The sequence below is a fragment of the Zootoca vivipara genome, chromosome 4 (assembly GCF_963506605.1).
Source record: "Zootoca vivipara chromosome 4, rZooViv1.1, whole genome shotgun sequence".
NCBI classification, from domain to species: Eukaryota; Metazoa; Chordata; class Lepidosauria; order Squamata; family Lacertidae; genus Zootoca; species Zootoca vivipara.
Window position 1 is genome coordinate 77511890 of NC_083279.1, and position 23485 is coordinate 77535374.

At 42.0% G+C, this 23485-nt stretch overlaps 1 protein-coding gene across 3 annotated transcripts in view; it reads right to left on the minus strand.

The window, feature by feature from the left end:
- Window positions 1-23485, minus strand: part of MTUS2 (microtubule associated scaffold protein 2) — a 192289-nt gene that overhangs the window by 37499 nt on the left and 131305 nt on the right. For all 3 annotated transcript variants that reach the window (XM_060273811.1, XM_060273810.1, XM_060273812.1), the window contains 2 exons: window positions 18459-18557; window positions 7565-7776 (listed from right to left, as the gene is read on the minus strand). In XM_060273811.1, coding sequence (XP_060129794.1) covers window positions 7565-7776; window positions 18459-18557 — 311 coding nt within the window. The remainder of the gene's footprint in view (window positions 1-7564; window positions 7777-18458; window positions 18558-23485) is intronic.

Below are 23485 nucleotides of genomic sequence, written 5' to 3' on the forward strand. Positions count from 1 at the left end.
AGCATCATTTCTGCAATATGTTACTTTAATGGTTTTAAGCTGATGTTTTGGGATGTCAGTTATGTAATTATTTATTGACAAAAAAAAACCTAATTAAAGGAAATAATATTTGCTGCAGGCACATTATTTTTCAGTCCCCAATCCTAGAAAAACAAAGGAAGGCAAGAAAAGTCTCCAGATGTTACATGTGTGTGAAAATCACTGTGCATGGCAAACTATTGGCTGACCAATGTTTGCTCAATCTTTATGAAAGCAGGTCCCTGTCATCTAAGCATTAATGATCAGAGTGCCTCTGAGTGCAGTCTGAACTCGGGATCCTCCCCCCCCCCAAAGAACTGAGCTCACAGTCCTATTGCACAAAAGTCCATTTCTGGCCAGCTTTTCTCCCATTGCAGCAGCCTAATTTAGGTGGGATAAGTAAAAAATTTGTTGCTATTATTGAGCAGTTGTACCCTGTTTCTCATATTTTAAGACATACCCATAAAATAAGCCATAGCAGGATTTTTAAGCATTCAAGGAATATAAGCCATACCCCGAAAATAAGACATAGTGATAGGCGTAGCAGCAATGCCGGCCACGGCAGAAGGAGGAGGAAAAAAATAAGACATCCCTTGAAAATAAGCCATAGTGTGTTTTTTTGAGGAAAAAATAAATATAAGACATGTCTTATAATATGAGAAACACGGTACATCAGACAGGGGAAAAAGCCATGTACTCACTGAACCCTGGGTGCAGGTAGGTAGCCGTGTTGGTCTGACGTAGTCAAAAAAAAAAAATTCCTTCCAGCAGCACCTTAAAGACCAACTAAGTTTTTATTTTGGTATGAGCTTTCGTGTGCATGCACACTTCTTCAGATCAGAACCCTGGGTGTGCAGGAAACCAGCAGTCCATGCCAGGCCATAATTGCATTTGTCAATCGACTGGAAATCACCCAGAGATTTCCCAGTAGGTTCCCATCTACATTTTGCCCCAAACTAGTCTTTGGTTGCAATGTAACTGAATATCCACCCTATTAGGTCCCATCTCAGGGCTGGAAATCAGCCCTGAGTGCTCATTGGAAGGACAGATCGTGAAGCTGAGGCTCCAATACTTTGGCCACCTCATGAGGAGAGAAGACTCCCTGGAAAAGACCCTGATGTTGGGAAAGATGGAGGGCACTAGGAGAAGGGGATGACAGAGGACGAGATGGTTGGACAGTGTTCTTGAAGCTACGAACATGAGTTTGACCAAACTGCAGGAGGCAGTGGAAGACAGCAGTGCCTGGCGTGCTATGGTCCATGGGGTCACGAAGAGTCGGACACGACTAAACGACTAAACAACAACAGGTCCCATCTACATTATATGTTCAAATCATCATCATCACATTTTAAACAGTCATGGCTTCCCAACAAAGAATCCAGGGAACTGAGTTTGTTAAGGGTGCTGTGAGTTGTTAGGAGAGTCCTATCCCTCTCACGGGGCTACAGTTCTCAAAGTAGTTTAACAGCCAAACCCTCTACCCAGGGAACTCTGGGAACCGGAACTCAGGCCGAGGGGAATCAGGCTCTCCCAACAACCCTCAGCACCCATAACAAACTACAGTTTTCAGAACCCTTGGGGGGGGGCATGACTTTAAAGTGTTGTGCTTTAAATGAAGAGCACAGATGGGGCCTCACTGAGAAGAAATAGGGGGAACCATTCTTTTACACACGTATTACATGATTTAGCAAATGGAACAACATTTTCCTGGAATCCAAAGCTAGCATTTCGCTCAGTGCAGAAACTATGCAAGACCAGATGAAGAATACATCTAATGACCAAATCCTAGCACCTGCTCCTCTGCTGCCATATTTGGAATGAATCCGCAAGTAAATTGCTTTGCGAAAAGTGTGTGTGTGCGTGTCCTTGCTCCGAGCCAGCAGGGGGGTGCCTCTGTTCAGCCTAATTGGACAAGTTAGCAGTTTCTAGAGCTTGCAAGCTGAAAAGGTAAAAATGTAATCAGTGCTAATTAAGGGCTAATTATCTCCAATTTGGAATTGACCACCAGGTGTTCAGAGAGGTGGAGGAGAAAAAAAGGATGCTGTGACATAGACATTGTATGGCTTAGGGTGTGTTAGCTCTCTTCCATCTTCCTTGCAGACCCATTTTGCATTCTGTGATGGTAAAAGGGTGCAATATTTTCAGATTCCCATCTGTTTCCGAGCCCCAAATTTACACATGTAAACAAGCCTAAATCTATGATTCCAGCCTGTCTTTGAACTGAATCCATGCCTTTTATTTAATGCCTATTATGCCAGCAGCAGCAACTGCCTGTACACAGCAGGAGAAGGCCACAAGCTTACAAGTCAAATCTATACTTGCTGGCTTTCAAAAATCCAGAAATTTACAGTCAGGTCGTATGTGTCCTTACCGGCATGGAAAAGTCCAGGACTGAAATTGGACACAATAAGGACCTGGATGGAGGGATGCTGGCGAGAAAAGGAATTATATTCACACAAACTTAACACATACTAAGCATGACACTTCTGCTTTTGGGCAATACTGCTAACCCCATAATTAAAGCCAAGAAAACGTGTGTGTGTGTGTTTGTGTGATATTTTGATATTTCCATTCATTCAGATTGCATGCCAAAATGTATGCCAGTGTCAGGACTTGTTTAGGACTCTGTGGGCAGCCATTTCTGAATCTAGGCCTGGAGGCAAAGGGAGAAGATGGAAACCTAAGAACCACGAAGAAGGAGTTTGAAGGCCCAGTAGGTATTGCTCTTCTGCTAAGGCCAAGGAAAGAGGTCCAAGTGCTACCGTAGCAATTTCACCTGGCCAGTCCAGAGGTTTTTCTTTGCCTGCCAAACACAAGGGCAAATTCTACATACTGTATTCCTTCCCCTGATGCACCTGAAGAGGGCACCAATACTTAACCAGGCAAACTTGTAGGGTAATTACCAAGCTTATCCACACTTACCTTGTTTTTCATTCTTTGTAGGCTGAGGTCCATGCTCTAATGCTCTGCGCTTGAGTGTCTCCTCCCCCAAACTCCCCCCCGCGAAAACCCAATATTTAAAGTTGAATCAGGGCAGACACTGAACATTAAAGAATAGGTTTTTGTGGGGGAAGCTCCAGAGCAAAAAAAGAGGGGGGGGGACTCAGACACCCAGCTTTAAATTGCAGGCCGTGCCAGGAAAGGCTGGAGGAAAGGTAAGTGTGAATAAGCCCTTAGCTTCTGTATCTGCTCCTGGGTTTACTAGATCAAGCCCTTGGGCTCTTGAGAGGCAAAACATACATGGATTCATACTGTACTGTCATGCTCTAAGGCAGAACAATAGATTTAATGCTTTATTCCTCAACCATATTCATACTGAGCCTCTTTCAGGGCTGTGAGGTTCTGGCCTCCAACCCTTAGCTGCACCACTAGTCTATTTCAAGGTAATTAGTGCACATGACAATACAGCTAGAAATGTGTTATAAAATATTTTGTCTTGTTCAGGCAAGATCTATTATTGGGAGAGAAAATATATTAATAATAAAGTTGCAGTCTTATTAGTATCTGTATTTCTTTTGGATGAATAACCTCCATTTTTAAGTGCAAAACTCAGATGGCTCATTTTTTGCTGTTTCAAGATACTCCCTAGCTACCAGAGCTTTAAATATGTGTTAGTTATGTATATTCACAACATTCTCTGAGTGTTTTGATGTTTTTGAAGTCTTCTTAGGTATATTGTCTATTTTGACAGAACAGTTTGCAAAATTCTGGAAGCCTGAAAAAAACAAAAAACTTGGACTATGTGAATGAATTATGAATTGAACTGGAAGGGAATTAGTTCCTTTATAGAGGTGGCAAACTAGAACTAACTCCTTTTTAAAATGAACTTTCCAAGGACTGTCATGTGCACACTCACAGGTGATGGCAATGGCATTTGAACGATATTAAAAGTGTTCTATATAGTGGAAGCAAAAACCTGCAACAATAACCAGAATTGAAATTTTGTATCCAGTGGATCTTACCTTTCATTTTGAAATAAAGAAAAGTCCTGTGAAGCTTGAAAGTTTCTTTTTATTCAACTCTCGTTAAAACCGACCAGTTAAAAGCAACCAAATTATTCTCTTAGAACCAACGTAGGAACCACCCTCTACTTTCCCTATCATGCTATTTTATCTGAAGAAGTGTGCATGCACACGAAAGCTCATACCAAAATAAAAACTTAGTTGGTCTTTAAGGTGCTACTGAAGGAATTTTTTTATTATGCTATTTTATGTTATTTCCCCAGCAGATGTCACTATTGCCCCTTGTAACACAGAGATTTCAGATTTAATTTTGTTGCTTGAAATTGGGCCAGAGTATTTCTTCATTGATTATTTGACTGGTATAACTTGCCCTAGGTTGGCAGTAACTGATATTAGAGATTTCCCAGTGTCTTGCTACATGAAATGACCAATTCATTTTAATGCTTGGGAGACAACCATTCATCTAGAGCCAGCATCTTCAGCACCAAGGCCAGCGCACAAAGCAGGCTCCACTTTCTCGTCAAGTGCGATGTTCCCAACAATATATCAATAGTTGCTACATATGCCTATCCAAGGTCAAAGTTTGACCCTTGCTCATTAGTTTGTTAATTAATAACTAATTAACAGACAGCAGTCCATGAGCGTGGTAATCACTCACTGTATAAGTGACTAACTGCCTGTGCCAAACCACTGCTTTCATTCCCCCCCCCCCGTTTCAATGCACAAGATAATAGCAAGATCCCCATTTGTATAATTTGTTATGTGGCTGGCTAAGGAATCTGCACATATAGATCACTCAGAAGTTTAGCTCTTTGTTTTGTTTCACAGCCATTTCCTCTGCTTTCCTCTCTCGAAGTACTTACATCACTGCTATAAATCAAATGCAAACAATAAAGTTGGCATGCTGCTTATAAATGGATTCTAAAGGAAGTGACAGATTAAGACTATAATATGCACCACCCTAATTCTTCTGCTTTGTATGGGGATCCAGCTATGGAGCATTTGTTTACTTGACTGATCTCATTCCGTTTTAGCACAGTACATCACTGATGTATGTGTGGTTCAATGACTATGTACAGTATAGCCAGAATGAGCCGAACCATTCTGGTGTTTTTTTAGATAAAACATTTAAGCTGTTGCTGGCTTCTGTCCCATCTTACCTGGCCTTAGAGCAAGTGTGGGGAACATTTGGCCTTCCAGATGTTGCTGAACTACAACTCCCATCAATCCCAGCAAACATGGTCAATGGCCAAGGATGACGGGAGCTGTAGTTCAGCAGCAACCAAAGCAACAAAGGTCCCACACCTGCCCTACAGCTTGTTGATGTGGTCCTCCCCATCCTCAATAACCCAAACTGGGATCTGCATATCTACCATCTCAGTGGTTTCAAGTTATCTGCAGCTGCATGGGATAGATTAGATCAGGCTTCCTCAACCTCGGCCCTCCAGATGTTTTTGGCCTACAACTCCCATGATCCCTAGCTAGCAGAACTAGTGGTCAGGGATGATGGGAATTGTAGTCTCAAAGACATCTGGAGGGCCGAGGTTGAGGAAGCCTGGATTAGATACTATTCTTATCTGAATTCATTGATCCTGCCTGAAAATAAATAAATAAATATTTATTTATTTATTTAAGTTCTAGACTGCCCATTGACCAATAAAGTTGTCTGGCTTTTCTTTTTCTTTTTGCCTGCTTATAGAAATAAAATGCTTACAGTCTTTTTCTTGCTTTCAGTTTTTGAGTCTCAAAAACTCATGAACTAAAGCAAAACTCTTTTCATATACTGCCGGGTCAGAAGTGCTGCCCTAGGTTTCTTCTAATGGAGATGGTTCACATTTCGTTTCTACCTATTGGAATTGTGTAACATGTGAATCATCTCCATTAGAAAAACCCAGGGCAGCACTTCTCACCCAGGAGTATTAAAGGCAATTATTCTACATTGCAGTCCAGATGTTTTGTACTACAAATCCCATTATGCCTGGCCACTGGCTATGCTGCCTGAGGCAGATGGGAGTTGTAGTCCAAAACATCCAGTGGACATGAGATTGGAGAGGACTCATCTACATGTCTTAATAATAATAATAATAATAATAATAATAATAATAATAATAATAATTTATTTATACCCCACCCATTTGGCTGAGTTTCCCCAGCCACTCTGGGCGGCTCCCAATCGAGTGTTAAAAACAATACAGCATTAAATATTAAAAACTTCCCTAGTTAGGGCTGCCTTCAGATGTCTTTTAAAAATAGGATAGCTGCTTATTTCCTTGACATCTGATGGGAGGGCGTTCCACAGGGCGGGCGCCACTACCAAGAAGGCCCTCTGTCTGGTTCCCTGTAACCTCACTTCTCGCAACGAGCGAACCGCCAGAAGGCCCTCAGTACTGGACCTCAGTGTCCAGGCAGAACGATAGAGGTGGAGACACTCCTTCAGGTATACAGGACCGAGGCCGTTTAGGGCTTTAAAGGTCAGCACCAACACTTTGAATTGTGCTTGGAAACATACTGGGAGTCAATGCAGATTTCTCAGGACCGATGTTATGTGTTCCCGGTGGCCACTCCTAGTCACCAGTCTAGCTGCCGCATTCTGGATTAATTGCAGTTTCCGGGTCATCTTCAAAGGTAGCCCCACATAGACCACATTGCAGTAGTCCAAGCGGGAGATAACTAGAGCATGCACCACTCCGGCGAGACAGTCAGCGAGACAGGTAGGGTCTCAGCCTGCGTACCAGATGGAGCTGGTAGACAACCGCGCTGGACACAGAATTAACCCACACCTCCATGGACAGCTGTGAGTCCAAAATGACTCCCAGGCTGCACATCTGGTCCTTCAGGGGCAGTTACCCCATTCAGGACCAGGGAGTCCCCCACACCTGCCCGCCCCCTGTCCCCCAAAAACAGTACTTCTGTCTTGTCAGGATTCAACCTCAATCTGTTAGCCGCCACCCATCCGAAAACATGTAAGTATTGCAATGTCTTAAGTGCACAATTATAAAAGGGAGATGGTGTTCTACTATCCCAGATGTGACATTGTCAAAAACATTGGGCAGATTAAATTAAGCTGCGACACTAGCAGAACCAGTGCAATGACTCCCGCTAGCACAATGGGACTTCCCCCAGCTCCACCCCACCCCCACATTCCCCTGCACCCTCTCCAAATCTGTTTCTCTCCTCTGTATAGGGGACACATGTTTCTCCTTTGCTGGCAACACACAGCTACCACCTTGCATTTTCTCCTGCTTCAAACCAAGGTAACCATTAAGCGTCATCATTTCCATACAAATTGTTGATAGTGTGGCATGCACCTCCCGTGTAATGAAGAATGCATTCCTGGTGCAAGATGGATGGCAACGGTTGAGGTTGCCCTGCTCGATATTGTTCCTTGTTTAAACACTATCTCCACACTTTCCCCCTCTGACAAAACAGGGCTGGCAAAGCCTAGGCTTTGCATCAGGATCGACATGACTCCCCTCTACCACCTACGATAACAAGAAGCCACTGGAAAAGTGGGAGATAATATTGCATGGGTTTAGATACCACCAAGAACATTTGGAACGTAGATAGCAAAAAAGAAACCTTACTTTCTGAAAGAAATGCTGTGTTGTGATAACGAAGACATCAAAGCCACAGCCGGTTCTCTTAAGTTCCTCTTGGATGCAGCTGAATTTCTTGGCCTGTTCATCACACTTCTCCTTCATTTGCTGGATGAGCTGCCGCTCAGCCTCTCGAGTCTGCAAGTCAGGCTTGGTGGAAAATCCATTCCTTGGAACGGGTGACCTTTGTTTAGGGTGTCCTGCAAGAAGAAATAAAGAATACCCAAGGCTGTAATCAGTTACTTTATATGTATGGACACAGCTTTTCACAGTTATAAGGCTCTTGAGACTTGCCTCTATGGGTTTTTTTTTGTGTGTGTGTGTTTGAAAGAATTTGCTCACAGTACAAAATAAAAGCATCAGCCCATAAAAACAAAACTTTATTCTCATGAGGAGGGTTCCACTATGGCATGGCAAGGCTGTAAGCATAAGACTTGATAGTTTTATGGATCTTCCAGTCACTAGTGAATAGTGTTCGATACTGTTTTATACGTGTAGTTAGACAAACCAACATTTTCTGGTGGGAAGGCTTGAGAGTGAGGAATGTTATGTGGAAGACTGCTAAGGACAAATTTGGGAGATATTACTTGGCGGGGGGAGGGAAGTGAGGTCACAGCTTCCATATCAGTTATTTTGTTTAGTTGCCAGTGGTGCTGTATATGTGGGGTTTTGTAGTATTTTTATATTTGATTCTTATTTGTAAGAGAACATTTTGTTTTCCTGTTATTTATGCTGGTTTAAATGTGCGTTTCATACTTGACTTTCCTTTTTAGCATTTTATTTTGATATTCTGTAATGTTGCATTTAATGTTCTAAGGCAGGCTGTATACCACTTTGATAAAACCCCAAATATAAATGGGGAAATATCAAACGAAGACAGAGCTCTGTGTACCATATGACTCGGCCTGCCCTCCCCCCACTAAGGTAACTTGCTGCCTTCAGGTGTGGTGGAGGATGCTGTCCTGTTAACATTGTTGAAGTAAGATTCAACTGCGGGTCCAGTTGAGGTATGAACATGGAATAGTAGGAGAGAGCCACCCAGGGCCAGCCCAAGACATTCTTGCTCCTGAGGTGACTCACAAAATGGCACCGCTTCCCCACGAGGGAAGAAGGGGAGGCATGAAGATTGACACCAGGAACAAAGGGAGAATAAGAATTTACAGTGAGCGTAGTGAGAGCCAGTGTGGTGTGGTGGTTAAGAGTGGTAGACTCGTAATCTGGTGAACCGGGTTTGCGTCTCCGCTCCTCCACATGCAGCTGCTGGGTGACCTTGGGCTAGTCACACTTCTCTGAAGTCTCTCAGCCTCACTCACCTCATAGAGTGTTTGTTGTGGGGGAGGAAAGGAAAAGGAGATTGTTAGCCGCTTTGAGACTCCTTAGGGTAGTGATAAAGCGGGATATCAAATCCAAACTCTTCTTCTTCTACATCAGGATTCACTGCCCCTGCGGATCTTGTCACCTGAGGTAGTTGCCTCACCTTGTCTCATGGGTGGGCCGACCCTGGAGCCATTTTGTCCTTCACCTCAGGCAGCAAAATGTCTTGGGCTGGCTCTAGAGGAGAGAACGATTGTCTCCAACCAAAGCCTCACGTGCAATATACATTAAAAGCTGTAGAATGCCACTTTTAAAATAAACAGTCATGGCTTCCAGCAAAGAAACTTGGGAGCTGTAGCTTGTTAAGGATGCTGTGAGTTGTTACGAGACCCCCATTCCTCTTGCAGAGCTGCAATTCCCAGAGTGCTTTAACAGTTAATCTTTCTTCCCAGGGAACTCTGGGAACTGTAGCTCTGTGAGGGTAGTGAGGGGCTTCCAACAGCTCTCAGCATCCTTAACAAGATACAGTTCACAGGACGCTTTGGCCCGTGACAGTATTTTTGCATGGTCTCTTTTGAGCAGCAGAATCTATGTGATACATCTGAAGCTATATAAGAACAAAAGAATTCAAGCTGTCTTGCAATGCCATGTGATAATTTCATAGAACTAGCATTGGGAAAGAAAACTCAGCTCCGGGATGCCTAAGAGACACTGAATAAGGAATGTGTTTTTTCTCGGGTTATTATTCGAGAGTAGAACTTAAAATATCCATGCATTCATGTTTTAAATCAACTGTGCTACACAGGCAAGACACATCTATCCTGCCATCCTTTCACTAACAAGTGACAGCTAAGTCGCCCCACAAGAATTCCCCTTATGTGGCATGAAAGATGTCACTGTGAAAGTGCAACACTTAAGTTTAACACACACACATATTTTTTAAAGGATCTACTTATTACCCATGGAGTGGTGGCAGCTCCTGGTGCTGTCACTTTGGTGGGGGGGGGGGAGAGATGCAATGACAACTGTGGGGGGTGTTCTCACAAGGGAATCAGAAAAAAGGGAACAGTCTGTGCATCAGTCTGCTCCAACCTGGTACCCTCAAGATGTTTTAGACTACAACTCCCATCAGTCCCAGACACAATTGCCAATATTTAGGGATGATGGGAGTTGCAGTCCAAAAACCCATTGAGGGTACCAGGTTGGTGCGGACTATTTGGGAGCTGATGCACCAATTGTTCCTTTATGAGATAGGCAAGTGGTGATAACCTATCCACTTTTGTCAGTGTTGTCTCCTATCCAGGTTGTCATTGCATATCTCCTCCTCAAGCACCAGGTTGGGGAAGGCTGATGTATGAAAAGTGTTATGTATTTCCAAGGCCTCACAGTGGAAGGTTTCTATCACTTTACTGGGAGGTCAGGTAAGCCCCACTATCCCATCATACACTACATTTTTTTTATTAACCACAGTTTACCTTAACTGTGGTCTGTCGAAACAAGTGAACTTCTTGAACTGTGGTTTGAAGTTGGCTTGTTTTAACAAACTATAGTTCAGGTGGTTTTTCCACATTCCGACAAAATGAAAAGCTGTGGTTAAATAAAAAACAGAGAAGATAGTTTCTGTAGTCCTTCTCATGTTTGTGCCAGAAGAGGACAAGTCTGAGGCTTACTTCAGCTTATTCTTGTTGTGATAAGCCATTGTTTATCAAGACATGTTTTATCATGATTTTGAGAAATTTTACTATTAGTTACCCCAATGGACACTGCAAAAGCCATGCAATGACATTTCAACAGACAATAAAGGCAGGGTGTAGTCAAGCCTGAAATAATTAAAATAACCCTTTAGCATATTGATGCTGAAGCTTCAATGGAGGCTGCAAATGAGTGGGTTTGTGTTTCACACAACTGTCCAGAAGAATAAATTGAATTTTATCACAAGGCTTCAAATCTCAAGGAATTCACTGACCTCATTTCTAGCAACATAGCAAGATAAAAGCACTTGGGTTTTATTTCTTTTTAAAAAAGAGATCCAGCTAATACATAGAAGTCACACTATGCAGTCTGACAGGCCAAGAAACACAATTATTGTGAAACAGGACACAGTTTGGCAGTAATTCCAGCCAGACCTCCCAGCTGCCCTAGATATTTCTACCACCTTTCTACACAATTGTTTTTACCCAGCTGACCTCAGTCTTCAAACAGAATCTCCTGTGGCCCAATGATCTGCCACAAGCCTCTTACAAACTGCAGGTGCTGAAGAGCACTTGCGACAAATTTATCTAGAAAGGGTGAATGAGAAAACAGTCTAAGGAATGGAAAATCTTCTTCCCAGTGACATTTTAAAACACCAATATGTATGCTTGACTAGAGATGTGAAAAGGCATCGTTTTCTGTTCTGTTCTGTTCTATATTTGCCGTATGCAGTGTTGTTTCTGTTCTGCTGCAGTTCACCTTCACGAAAGCTACATTTTTGTCCCACTGTCTGCTATGGTTAAATTTTACTTACTTACTTATGTAATTCCACACCATTCATCTCAATGCAGAGGAAACAAACTGCAAATGGGGCGGGGGTAGTGATCAATTACACATTTGTATATATCATTTGCGGACTGATCAACAACAGCAAATTCCAAATGCATTTGGTGGAATGGTTTCAATTCCGGATATGGGACAAATAAGTGAACATAGGCAATTTCCACTCCCATTTCTGTTGTCACAGTCTCTGACATCTCTAGAATTAAGGCTATAAACAGCTATGGATTACACAGCAGATCTTCAGAGAGATCAATGGTTGAAGATTTTTGCAACATTGCAAGGCATCATACCATTCCTTCGGGGTTGCTCTAAACATTACAGCCTTCTACAATGAATGCAACCTTTTAAATAATATTCAGCTGAAGATGCTCCATACAGACATTTTTTCAGTGCAGTTTTTGCAAATCTCTGTGCTTACCGGTAATTTCACATTTTCTTTCCCATCCTCTTTATCAACCATAAACTCTGCAGAGCTTATTGAGAGGGAAGCAAATTGTATTTTCAGTCCCAGGGAGAGCCACTTGTGGGATTTTCTACCTCAAGTGCTAAAAAAAACTTAGCTAGCTTGGGCTACTATGCACTTTGACACATATGTGTGCCTGATCAGATGCTGGTTCTCAGTGAATTTGTATTTCCTGTTGTAATGTGAATTGGTGCTTGAACCTGATGTAAATAATCAAAACAACCGGGGTATGTTTATCTTGCGCGTAAAATTATGTGCATTTGCTAAAGTCTCATCCAATGAACTGCTGCATGGAGGAAGCAGATGACACAACCAGGTGCCAGCATCCCAGTATGTTTGTTAGATGAGGATACTACTGCCTGTGTTGCAGCTGCTACCTACAATGCCATTGTATTGCCTTTGTGCAGCACAGATGTGCCAAGCAAGAGTTCCAGACAGAAAGGATAAATGTATCTGTATAAATTAACCATCTCTAAATTCAGACGTGCTTTTACTTTAGCCAGATTGGGTGTGCTGCCCTCTGCCGTACTCGAGGGCAGATTTCAAAAGATTCCAGCGGAAAAACGACTCTCTGCCCCTGTGGAATCGGCAACACGGAAACAGTGGCTCACATCCTTCTGTCATGCCCCCTCTATAAAGACTTGCGGCTCGATCTAATTACACCACTACTCATAACTATCCCAGGCCACTCAATTGAGGCCACATTGTTCTTTCTTCTATCAGATCAAAATGACCTGAGAACAACACAAGTTGCCAGATTCATCGAGGGTGCAATGACACTAAGGGCTTAAACGAGAATCATATGACTGATCCTTTTATCCATGTTGTTTTAAATTGTATATTGCGTGTATTCTGTTGCTATGGCTGTCAGCTATGCAAATAAAGCTTACTGATTGATTGATTGATTGACAAATGGGGCAAAATGGGGAGGCAGTGGCTGCATTTGCACATAGCACTAAGCCAAGAGGTGTGGCTTAATAAAACATACTGCACATGAACTGTGTACTCATGCACATAGCCAGATTGCTCTTGCTTCATATCTCAGATGGATTTGTTATCCAACTGTGGTTTGTTTCACCCTAAGAAGCCAGGATTTGCAAGCCCACAAGCAGCTATATGGCTTAGGGCTAGCTAGCGATCCTGGCTTGTTAAGGTTAAACAAACCACAGTCCTGAGTTTGGTCATCATGCTACGGTGCTTTGTTTTATCTACTCATGTCTACTACATTTGTTGTTGTTGTTTTTGTATTTTTATGCTGTGAACTGCCTTGAGATCTATGGATGAAGGGTGGTATACAAATTTAATAAATAATAATAATAATGTCTGGAAAAGGACAGTGTGTGGCAATGACTGGGTTTCCTGCACGGTATGGTTTATTAAGGTGAGTTGCTTGGCTTGCCTCTACATGTGAAAGTGACCAGAGTAATTGGCGTATTTTTGTAAAGGACTTAAGCCGAGGGCGCGGTAGATTTGTATTGCCAGTTCAAAGCTGCCGTTGTGGATTTTTGGCATTTAAGAAATTGTTTTCTGTTCAGAGAGTTAAGTGGGAGGTCAGGGTGGCTTGCGTTAGCATAAGGTAAAAGGTAAAGGACCCCTGACAGTTAAGTCCAGTCGTGAATGACTCTGGGGTTGTGTGGCGCTCATCTCACTTTACTGTCCGAGGGAGCTGGTGTTTGTCCGCAGACAGTTTTTCCAGGTCATGTGGCCAGCATGATTAAGTGAACCGCACGGAACCGCCATTTACTTTCCTGCCAGAGGTACCTATTTAACTACTTGCACTTTGACATGCTTTCAAACTGCTAGGTGGGCAGGAGCTGGGACTAATCAACAGGAGCACACCCCATCACAGGGATTCAAACCACTGACCTTCCGATCAGCAAGCCCTAGGCTCAGTGGTTTAGACCACAGCGCTATACGGGCCAATTATTTCTATGCTGCCTTTGCCATACTTTGGATATTACTTATAGTTGCTCCGAACCTCTGCTGTACCTGCTGTTGAATCCCTCTAGGATCAAGCTGCGCATCTTCTCTATGATTATGGATAAAAGAAACCACAGCAGGGCTTGGAGAGACGCATGTTTAGTCTCTGAAATGCTTAGAATTCACTTGACAACAAAAGTTGTACAATAGCAAGGTCAGTGAGGCTGCTTCGCAGTGACTTCCTTGAGGACTCCGCAGCTAAATTGGCTGGGATTTAATTAAGGAAAATTCCCTGAAATTTTGTCCACCGTCTTCGCCAATTCCCCACAGCCTTACAGTATTTGAAGTGCGAGCCTTTAAGTTGTCCTTCCAAATACTCTGAAATGTCCTTGTAATTTAAACAGTGGTTTTTGTCCTTAGGGATAAACCTGAACTCCTCTATTCACCTGGGGCTAAAAGAACAACTCAGTATGCATATTCTGTCCCCATTCTGCTGTTTTCACATAGAGGACAGAAAATGCACTCCTGGTGCCGGGACTAATTCAAAATTCCTTTCTGCCACGCTCCTTTAACAGCTGTGAAATTCTGGGGTGTTACGGAGAAGCAGAATGAGACATATTAATGGGTACAGACATGACTGCTTTAAAATATTTTCAGTCACTTGAACAGCAAGGTTTGGATTTTGAGGATAAAATAATACAAGTGGTAAGTCTACCGGAGAGGATTACTGCACATTAAAGGAAACACTGAAAAGCCTTTTCGATGGTCGGTTCCAGGCTTTGTCATGCTTTGAATAGACACATTATTTATTCAAACACAATGGGACTTTAATAAAGTTAAAGTGGTGCTGGGACACTTTCTGAAAGGCCCTCCTAATACCCCAAGGTTTTAAATAGCTACTGCCTGGTAACAAATATCTCATTCTTGGACAAGGTGATCAAGATAGTGGTATCTGGCCAGCTAAATGAGTGTCAAGACTCATCCAAATGAGATTCTGACTAAACATACAGAAAAAAAATCTTTCTGACAGTAAGAGCTGCTCAATAGTGGAACAGTCTCCCTTGGGAGGTTGTGGACTCTCTTAGGTTGTGGAGGTTTTTAAGCAGAGGTTGGATGGCCATCTGTCCTGGATACTGTAGCTGATATTCCTGCATTGCAGGGGGTTGGACAAGACGACTCTTGGGTCCCTTCAAACTCTTCAATTCTATCCCAGACAAAAGAAAGTGCTTCTTCACTCATCACACAGTTAAACCATGGAACTCACTCCCACAAGAGGTAGTGATGGCCACCAATCTGGATTGCTTTAAAAGAGGATTAGACAAATTCATGGAGGATAAGTGGACACTAGTCATGATTGCTATATTCTTCCTCCACTGTTTGGGGCAGTAAGTCTCTGAATACTAGGTGCTGGGAGTCACAGGTGGGGAGAGTGAGATATTGTGTTCCGGTCCTGCTTTTGGGCTTCTCATAGGCATTCATCTGGCTACTGTGCGAAGGGGATGCAGGACTAGATTCGGCACGCTCTTCTTGTGTGCTTATGAAGATAGGAGGTATAATGCAAAATGTCTGGAGGGCACCAGGTTGGGAAAGGCTAGTCTACCCTAACCCTGAAAGAGTCTCAATCCAGCACAATGCAGCAAATATGTAAACCCATACATATGTAAACCCATATAACCTTCAGTTTACTACATGAACACATAAGAAGAAACACAATGCCTGAAGGTTATTATGAACATCCAAGTACCATTTTTTAAAAGACTGAATGGATGTCTCCTTGAAATCCTTTTAACTCCCACTAAATTGAGGATAATTTGTTTTCACTTTTTTGAAAGATGGGGGGAAATGCTATACAAAGGGTTCAAGCCTACGAAAGGATGCAATTCTATTTCAAAAAGTGTCTTTTGGGGTCAGGTGAGACTCTGGGTTCAAAAAAATCCTATTAATTTTAAGTAATAAGTCAAAATCTAGGGCAAGGTTATGGATGCCCGAGTCCTGCTGAGATAAATGGCACTGAAGCATGTGAAATTTGAAAATGGCTTATGGCCGCTAAGTGCTATTGAAAAGGCTAATAAAAATATTTGCAGTACAGTATTAAACATCTTCTGGTACTCCATGTCAAATTTTGCAACCCCCAAAGGGCTGTCAAAATAAACTTTTTATTTGTTAATTGTCTAAATTTTAACTGATAAAAGTCAGTTTAGGTTTTGCATTTGAATAAAAATAGCTCTGAATAAAAGGATATACTTTCCGGATTGTTGTTGTTTTAGATTATGCACATATTTTCTGCATTATGGATTATCACAGGATCAAACTACATTAAAAAAAAACTATTTAAAAATGTATGCACCACATAATTGAATAAAAGACCTCAAAGCAGTTTACAAATAAGCAATCAACTTGCATGTTTCTTTTAAAAATAAATAAAAAATAAATAGCCGCTACAGGATTTGTATGCGTGTGTGTGGTTGTGGTTGTACACACACAGCTATCAGGCCCATAGCAAATGGAGAGGTTTCTTTAAAACCTGCTGCATGGCCCAATAGAAATAATTAAAAACACAATAAAATCACTACAAATTCCAATAAAATCAATAATAATCAACTTAATGGAATCTTCCCTTGCAGAACTAATATTAGGGGTGTTTACATTTGTGTGTGTGTGTGTGTGTGTGAGAGAGAGAGAGAGAGAGAGAGAGAGAGAGAGAGAGAGAGAGAGAGAGAGAGATTTGTCGGGAAAACACAACCCCCACCCACATATCATGGTCCTGATCCATACAGTAGCAATGTACATTTTTTAAAAAAAATAATTATGCACATTAATTGCCTACATGCAATCAGTGTTACACCTCATCTAGTCCTTAGAAGAGCACTTCCTCCAGTGCGAGTAAGAAAGAGGTATAGCTTTTCTTTGATAGTGTCTACACAACCCCCCCACACACACACACTCCTGATGGCTTTTGTAAGCTCCTATATAAAAATGTAATTTAAATTTGATTTATTGGGGTCATTATTTATAACCTATCAGAAATGTTCCACTCAATTAATCTAACTGATTAGTAGCTAAACCTTGCAGCCCGACAGAATCATGTATGTATGCACAAAACTTGGTGCCTCTGCCTCTCGTCTTCCCGTGGAGACAGCTCCTCTGGCCCTCCCCTCCCCACCTATTGGCTTTCCAATTATGGAGCGATTTAGAATACAATTTCCGCAATTCAGCGGTGGGTCTGTTGACACTGAGCGGAAGGAAGAATGCTAGGTGCAGTCATGTATCTGATGCACAGGTGCCAATATATCAGGATTATATTTGTCCTCTGAAGGTATCTGTAGAAATAACTGAAATTTTGTAGGAATGTAATGACCCATTACTGCTATGAGGGGTTTGTTGCTGTCGCCGCCACCACTGTTAAGAGTTGTTGATTGCTTATGTCTAATCATGTGTTTCAAATAGTTTGCCTTATTTTAAACAGTTAACAACAATGGCTTATTCCATTCAAAGACTTAAACGGACATAATTTGCTTTGCCAAGTGGCATAACGGAGTTTGCCTGCTGAACAAGCTGCAAGTTTGAAGTATATTATTTCAGAGAATCATAGAATTCTAGAGTTGGAAGGGACCCCAAGGGTCATCTAGTCCCATAGGAGCCAACTCCTAGGGGCCGAGGTCCCCCTAGATTTGACGGGCATTGCCATTCAAATGGTCTTGTGATCTATTATTTATTATGTGGGGAGGGACTTACCTGCCTCCCCCAATATTTTATTCAGGTTGGCACCCCTGTCTAGCCCAACCCTCTGCAATGCAGGAATCACAGCTAATGAACCCCTGACAGATGGCCATTTATAATAATAATAATAATAATAATAATAATAATAATAATAATAATAATAATAATAATTTATTGTTTATACCCCACCCATCTGGCTGGGTTTCCCCAGCCACTCTGGGCGGCTTCCAACAGAAAAATAAAACACAGTGATCTATTAAACATTAAAAGCCTCCCTAAACAGGGCTGCCTTCAGATGTCTTCTAAAAGTCTGGTAGTTGTTTTTCTCTTTGACATCTGATGGGAGGGCTATAGATTTTCTGTTCATGTACAAATCAGTGTACAGAACCCTCTTCCTCTCACCCATTCCATCAGAGAACCAAATCAACAGTAATATTTCATGTTGAGATACCAACTCCATGGAAATTCAGAGTGAAAGCACAGCCATTTTAAGTTTCCTTACTGACCTGAGAGTCAAAACCAGAAGTGAACCAGCACAACAACAACAACCTCCTCCTCCTCACACCACCAGCAGAATAGTCAGAGGGGTAGCCAAGCAAGTTCACCTCTTGATAATTTGCTTCCCATTCCTTTTACTAATGAGATGTCGGAACTGGATTCTCTGGGTTTCACAAGTTGATTTGGGAGGGACTCACTTACCTGACCAGGACTACCAAACTCATGGGTCATCAGTGCGGTACCAGCGGATGTCTATGTGCCTGCTGAACTTTGGTTTGAAAAATAGCATTGACTCGTTTCGAATAGAACAGCTTTTGGTGCATGCTTCCTTTCAATGGCACAAGTTTTTGCCGACACACAATATTTATGCACGTTAAATATTGGCAAAGTTCAAGCAGTCCTTAAAAACAAGTGTGTTTGGTTTATACATACCTGGTGAGTGGAGCTTGGTGGATGATACAACCAGTCTCTTAGGGGATGAAACTGTGGGTCTGTTGGCCTCTTGATCTTTCTGTGCTTCTTTCTTTGAGCCTGTTGAAAAAGGTTAAGACAACTGATGTTTGTTTTGCGTGTGACTGAATGGAAGCATAGCTGTGTGAAAGGGCCTTCATTTTCTGCCTGACTGCGATTACATTAACACTTTTCATGTGCCATATGCATGTTCAATTGTACATGTGGCAGGGAAGGGAAATGCAGCAGGTCATGTGGAGGTTGCAGCAGGACCATTAGATATGATTGCGCCAACACTTGCGTTCCCATGTGCACACTCATAAACACAGGTATGATGCATGAAAAAGGCTTTAGCAAATGTGGAATCTGTGGAATAGATTCCACATTGCTTCTAGGTAGAAACAGGTTGACAAGTCATTGAGCATTTTTAAGGACACATTTTCTGTTGCTTACCTTTGGCATTTAAAACCTATTTTCTTTCAGGCTACATAACAATGGGCAGTAATGGGGGGGGGGACCAAGGTCAAATTGGGCAATCATTTCAGATGAAAGATAAATGATGCTCAAATAATACATTTTTACATCCTTCTTGTGCATGTACAGGGGAAAATGACAAATAGATCAGTTGTATTTTACTGCAGGGTATATGAACCTGGAAAACTAAGCTGCTGTCACAATACGTTAAAAACTCGCCATCTATGTGATATGTATCTTCAGTGACTTCAAAGAAAGAGAATGCTAATAATGAAATCTGTGGCTCTAGTGCTTTGTAGTTGGAAGCAGTAGGAGAGAAACAAGCATTTTATTTTATTTTTTGCAATTCTGCATTTGGATAATTAACTTATTTCATTAAATATTTTATTCTGTGAACCGCTCTGAGACTTCCAGGTATAGGGTGGTATAATAATAATAATAATAATAATAATAATAATAATAATAATAATAATACAATAACTGCTGCTGGCTTCCCAAAACTTTCATGTCTGAAAGAGCACATGGGGCAGTATAACCCACTACTCTGCATGTCAAAATGTGAGTTCTGGTTAAGTCCAAGCTGCCTTCCTGAGGACAGTTAGAGGTCGGATATGGTGGAATTTCAGCAGCCAAACTGTCTGCAAGGTTGTTGCTAAGGAGTTTATAACATTTTATTTAATTATTTAATTTATAAAAGAAGGCTGATCGCCGAAGAATTGATGCTTTTGAATTATGGTGCTGGAGGAGACTCTTGAGAGTCCCATGGACTGCAAGAAGATCAAACCTATCCATTCTGAAGGAAATCAGCCCCGAGTGCTCACTGGAAGGACAGATCCTGAAGCTGAGGCTCCAATACTTTGGCCACCTCATGAGAAAAGAAGACTCCCTGGAAAAGACCCTGATACTGGGAAAGATTGAGGGCACTAGGAGAAGGGGGCGACAGAGGACGAGATGGTTGGACAGTGTTCTTGAAGTTACCAACATGCGTCTGACCAAGCTGCGGGAGGCAGTGGAAGACAGGAGTGCCTGGCGTGCTATGGTCCATGGGGTCACGAAGAGTCGGACACGACTAAACGACTAAACAACAAATTTACAAAAGTTTCTAAATACCACCCAATCACATAAATTGTCAAAGCTGGGTCAAAGACCACAAATCAATCACAGTAACGATTGGCTCATCTAGAAAAGGGAAACAAACAGCTGAATGGGCGTGTTGCCACCAGAAGGGTATTCGAAAGATGTCTGAAGGTTAATAGTGAGAGCAGGAGGCTGGACTAGATAGACCTTTGACCTGATCCGGCAGAGGCCTCTTCTTTGTTTGTTTTTATGGGAGTTTATGCATATTGGTATAGTAAGCCGATACGTCAAAAAAGGGCCACTGCGGCTACTTGATATAAGTTTGAATGAAATCATCCTCAGAAACATTATGGAGTTTCCAAGCTACCTACTAATTGGGGGGGGGCTTGTTTTGCCTTCTGCAGAGAAAAATAAATAATTTTAACTTTTTTGCCTTCCTACCATCATTGCAATGCTCACGAGCAGTCATGCCCTTCCTAAGTAATGAGCCATTGCTGCGCACACTATTTGAGACAAGATGAGATAAGCTAGAAATATGAAAAGGTTATGAGAAAAGAACAATCCAGTTCTCACCAGAGAATTACTCGGCAAGATGGAAATAACATGAATAAGTAAGCAAACAAGGACCGAAATGTATATTTGTTAGTCTAGGAACATTCATTTTTTGTTCTTTTCTATTTCTTGACTTTGACTTTGACTTTTTTTTGCTAGTAATTATTTTTGTCCTTTACCAACCAAAAGTGACTTACTTTCCTGTACTTTTCTTTGTCTTTTTTTTAAAAAAAGAAGGCTATATATGTACGTAAGAGTCAAACTAGACCTGATTTTAAGTTTTAGATCACATGCTCATAGCTGCCAACTCTCCCATATTCCCCGAGAAATCCCTGTTTTTCCAGCTGTTCCTAGCTGAAAAAATGGATTTTTTTGTTTTCCCCCGGTTTATTCTGGCGCGATGGCCATTTTGGAACTGGGCGGAGCATGCTCAGAAGTGACTTTTGATGCTGCTCTGCCCAGTTCCAAAATGGCTGCAGTGCGACTTCTGGCGTGGCGGCCATTTTGGAACTGGACAAAGCAGCATCAAAAGTCACTTCTGAGCATGCTCCGCCCAGTTCCAAAATGGCGGCAGCGCTACTTCCGGTCTGCTACTTCCGGCCCGGTCCCTTATTTCTCCGACAGCAACTTGGCCGGTATGCATGCTTGCAAAAAGGCTATGTCTCTCTGTGGGGGTTGGCAAATGGTGATTATGGGCAGCTGATTTACTCTTCTTTTGCCCAAGAGAGCCATTGGAAGATTGGGAGGAGGCAGTGGATCATTGCCCCAGCTTTTGCTCCCCTTGCTAAGGCTGCAATCCTAGCCCCAATTACCTAGGATTTACTTCCCCTTTGGATTTACCTCCGAGTAGATAGGGTTAGGATTGAAAACGATTTTCTTCTTTAAAAGATTCTACAGTAATGTGGTGCAAACCTCCCCTCTGATCCAATTCAGGGCATGATTTGGCAATGCAGATAATTGTCAATAAACATTATTCCTGAGCTTTATTTTTTTTTAAAAAAAACAACCCTCTCTCTCCATAAGCGTATTGGGAGGATTTAGACATAGTCTAAATTGATTTGATCATGGCACAATGGAACAAACCATTTTGATCCATTCAGACTCAATAGGAAGTATGTTCTTCTTCCAGTTATTTGTGACCATTACCTTTGCACCAGTGACTAGACTAGTTCCCACATCTGGATCATTTTATGAGATAGCATATTTTAAATAAGCAAGAGTACCTTAGTTTCCAAAGCTCTTGACCAATATTTGCCTTCTCTCTTGAAAACTACCAACTTTCTATAAATAAAACATCTCTCACAACATTTCTTCATGCAGCACAATTATTCCACTAGAGTATGAAAGGACAAGTCCCATGCTTTCTCATCCCTGCCCCCCCAATCTCTTATCTTCCCTCCCTCCTCTTCCTCTCCAATCTGTTTCTGTTTAATCTTTGACATGCCAGCAAAGTATGCAAAATTGAGAAAGTTCCAAATATGCATAAGTGGATGGTGTAATACAGTGAAATCTAATTAAATTTACTCATTTCATAGAGTGGAAGAAAAGCAATCAACTCCTGTCATCAACGCAATTTGCATGGCAATTATTTTCTAATGTTGTTGTCCCATGCTAGGCGCTTGTCTTCTCCCTCTCCCTTTTGTTGTGTTTCTGACGGTCTGAATTGCTGCGGTGCAGCAAAATGGTGAGATACTAGTTGTGTTAATTAAAGATTATCGGTACCCCGTTGCCTAATTTAGATGACAAGCAGATCTCATGAAAATACCAGATCTGCTATCTACCCAGGATTTATATTTCCCTTTTAAATGAGATTGTATGGGAGGAACAGTCCTCTTCTAGGAAAACCCAGCACATGACAAATTTCAAATGGAACTTTGCAGAGTTGCATTCCTCTCATTAGGATGCTTGAAGCTGTTTCCTTTGCAAATGAATTTCCTACTTATCACCTTGTTACAATGATGCACTTTCTCCGATATGCATGCATTTCAAGCGCTATGGTGAAACCCTTCCTTTCAGATGTTTCCTATTTGAAGCTAAATGGCATGCAAGGCAGTTCACCCACTGCTATTCATTCCATACACCATGGGGAATAATGAGGGAAGAGAGATGTAATACGGTATTTTAGAGCATTGGCCCATACTTTTTCCTTTCTGGAGTCAATCTCTCAAAAGCCATTTCTGTTTATTTGTGGCAGGCATTGGTCGTAGTCACCACAATTCTGCACTTTTAATATTTCTTTATTATTATCTATAACGACTGGGACTTGCAAAAAAATATTGCAGTGTGGTGTGTTTCCTATTCAGTGTTCCCAATGGCTATGCCCTATTCAAGAATACTCCATTCCATCCTGTTTTCCCCTCAGCAGTCAGCATTCCATGACCTCTGAGGACGTTCAGTCTTCACTGAGCTGTTATGGGGGCTCCCTTTCTTCCCTTAATGCTTTAGCCTCAAGTTTTCTTGTACTTCAGGAGACCCCCATCTTTCAGCCCAGACACTGAAATCCAGCTCTGAGGGCCTTCTGGCAGTTCCCTTACTGTGAGAAGTGACGTTACAGGGAGCCAGGCAGAGGACCTTTCTCGGTAGCGATGTCTGCCCTGTGGAACGCCCTCCCATCAGATGTCAAGGAGATAAAGCACTATACAACTTTAGAAGACATCTGAAGGAGCCCTGTACAGGTATGTTTTTAATGTTTGATGTTTGATTACATTTTTATATCTGTTGGAAGCTGCCCACAGTGCATAGCTGCCAAGTCCTCCCTTTTTTTAAGGGAAATTCCATTATGCTGAATAGGCTTCCTCGCGAGAAAAGGGAAAACTTGGCAGCTATGCCACAGTGGCTGGAGCTGAGCTGAAATTGGCTTGGCTTCTTCCCACAGAGCTGATTGGCTAGCAGAGGTGACCCGCAGC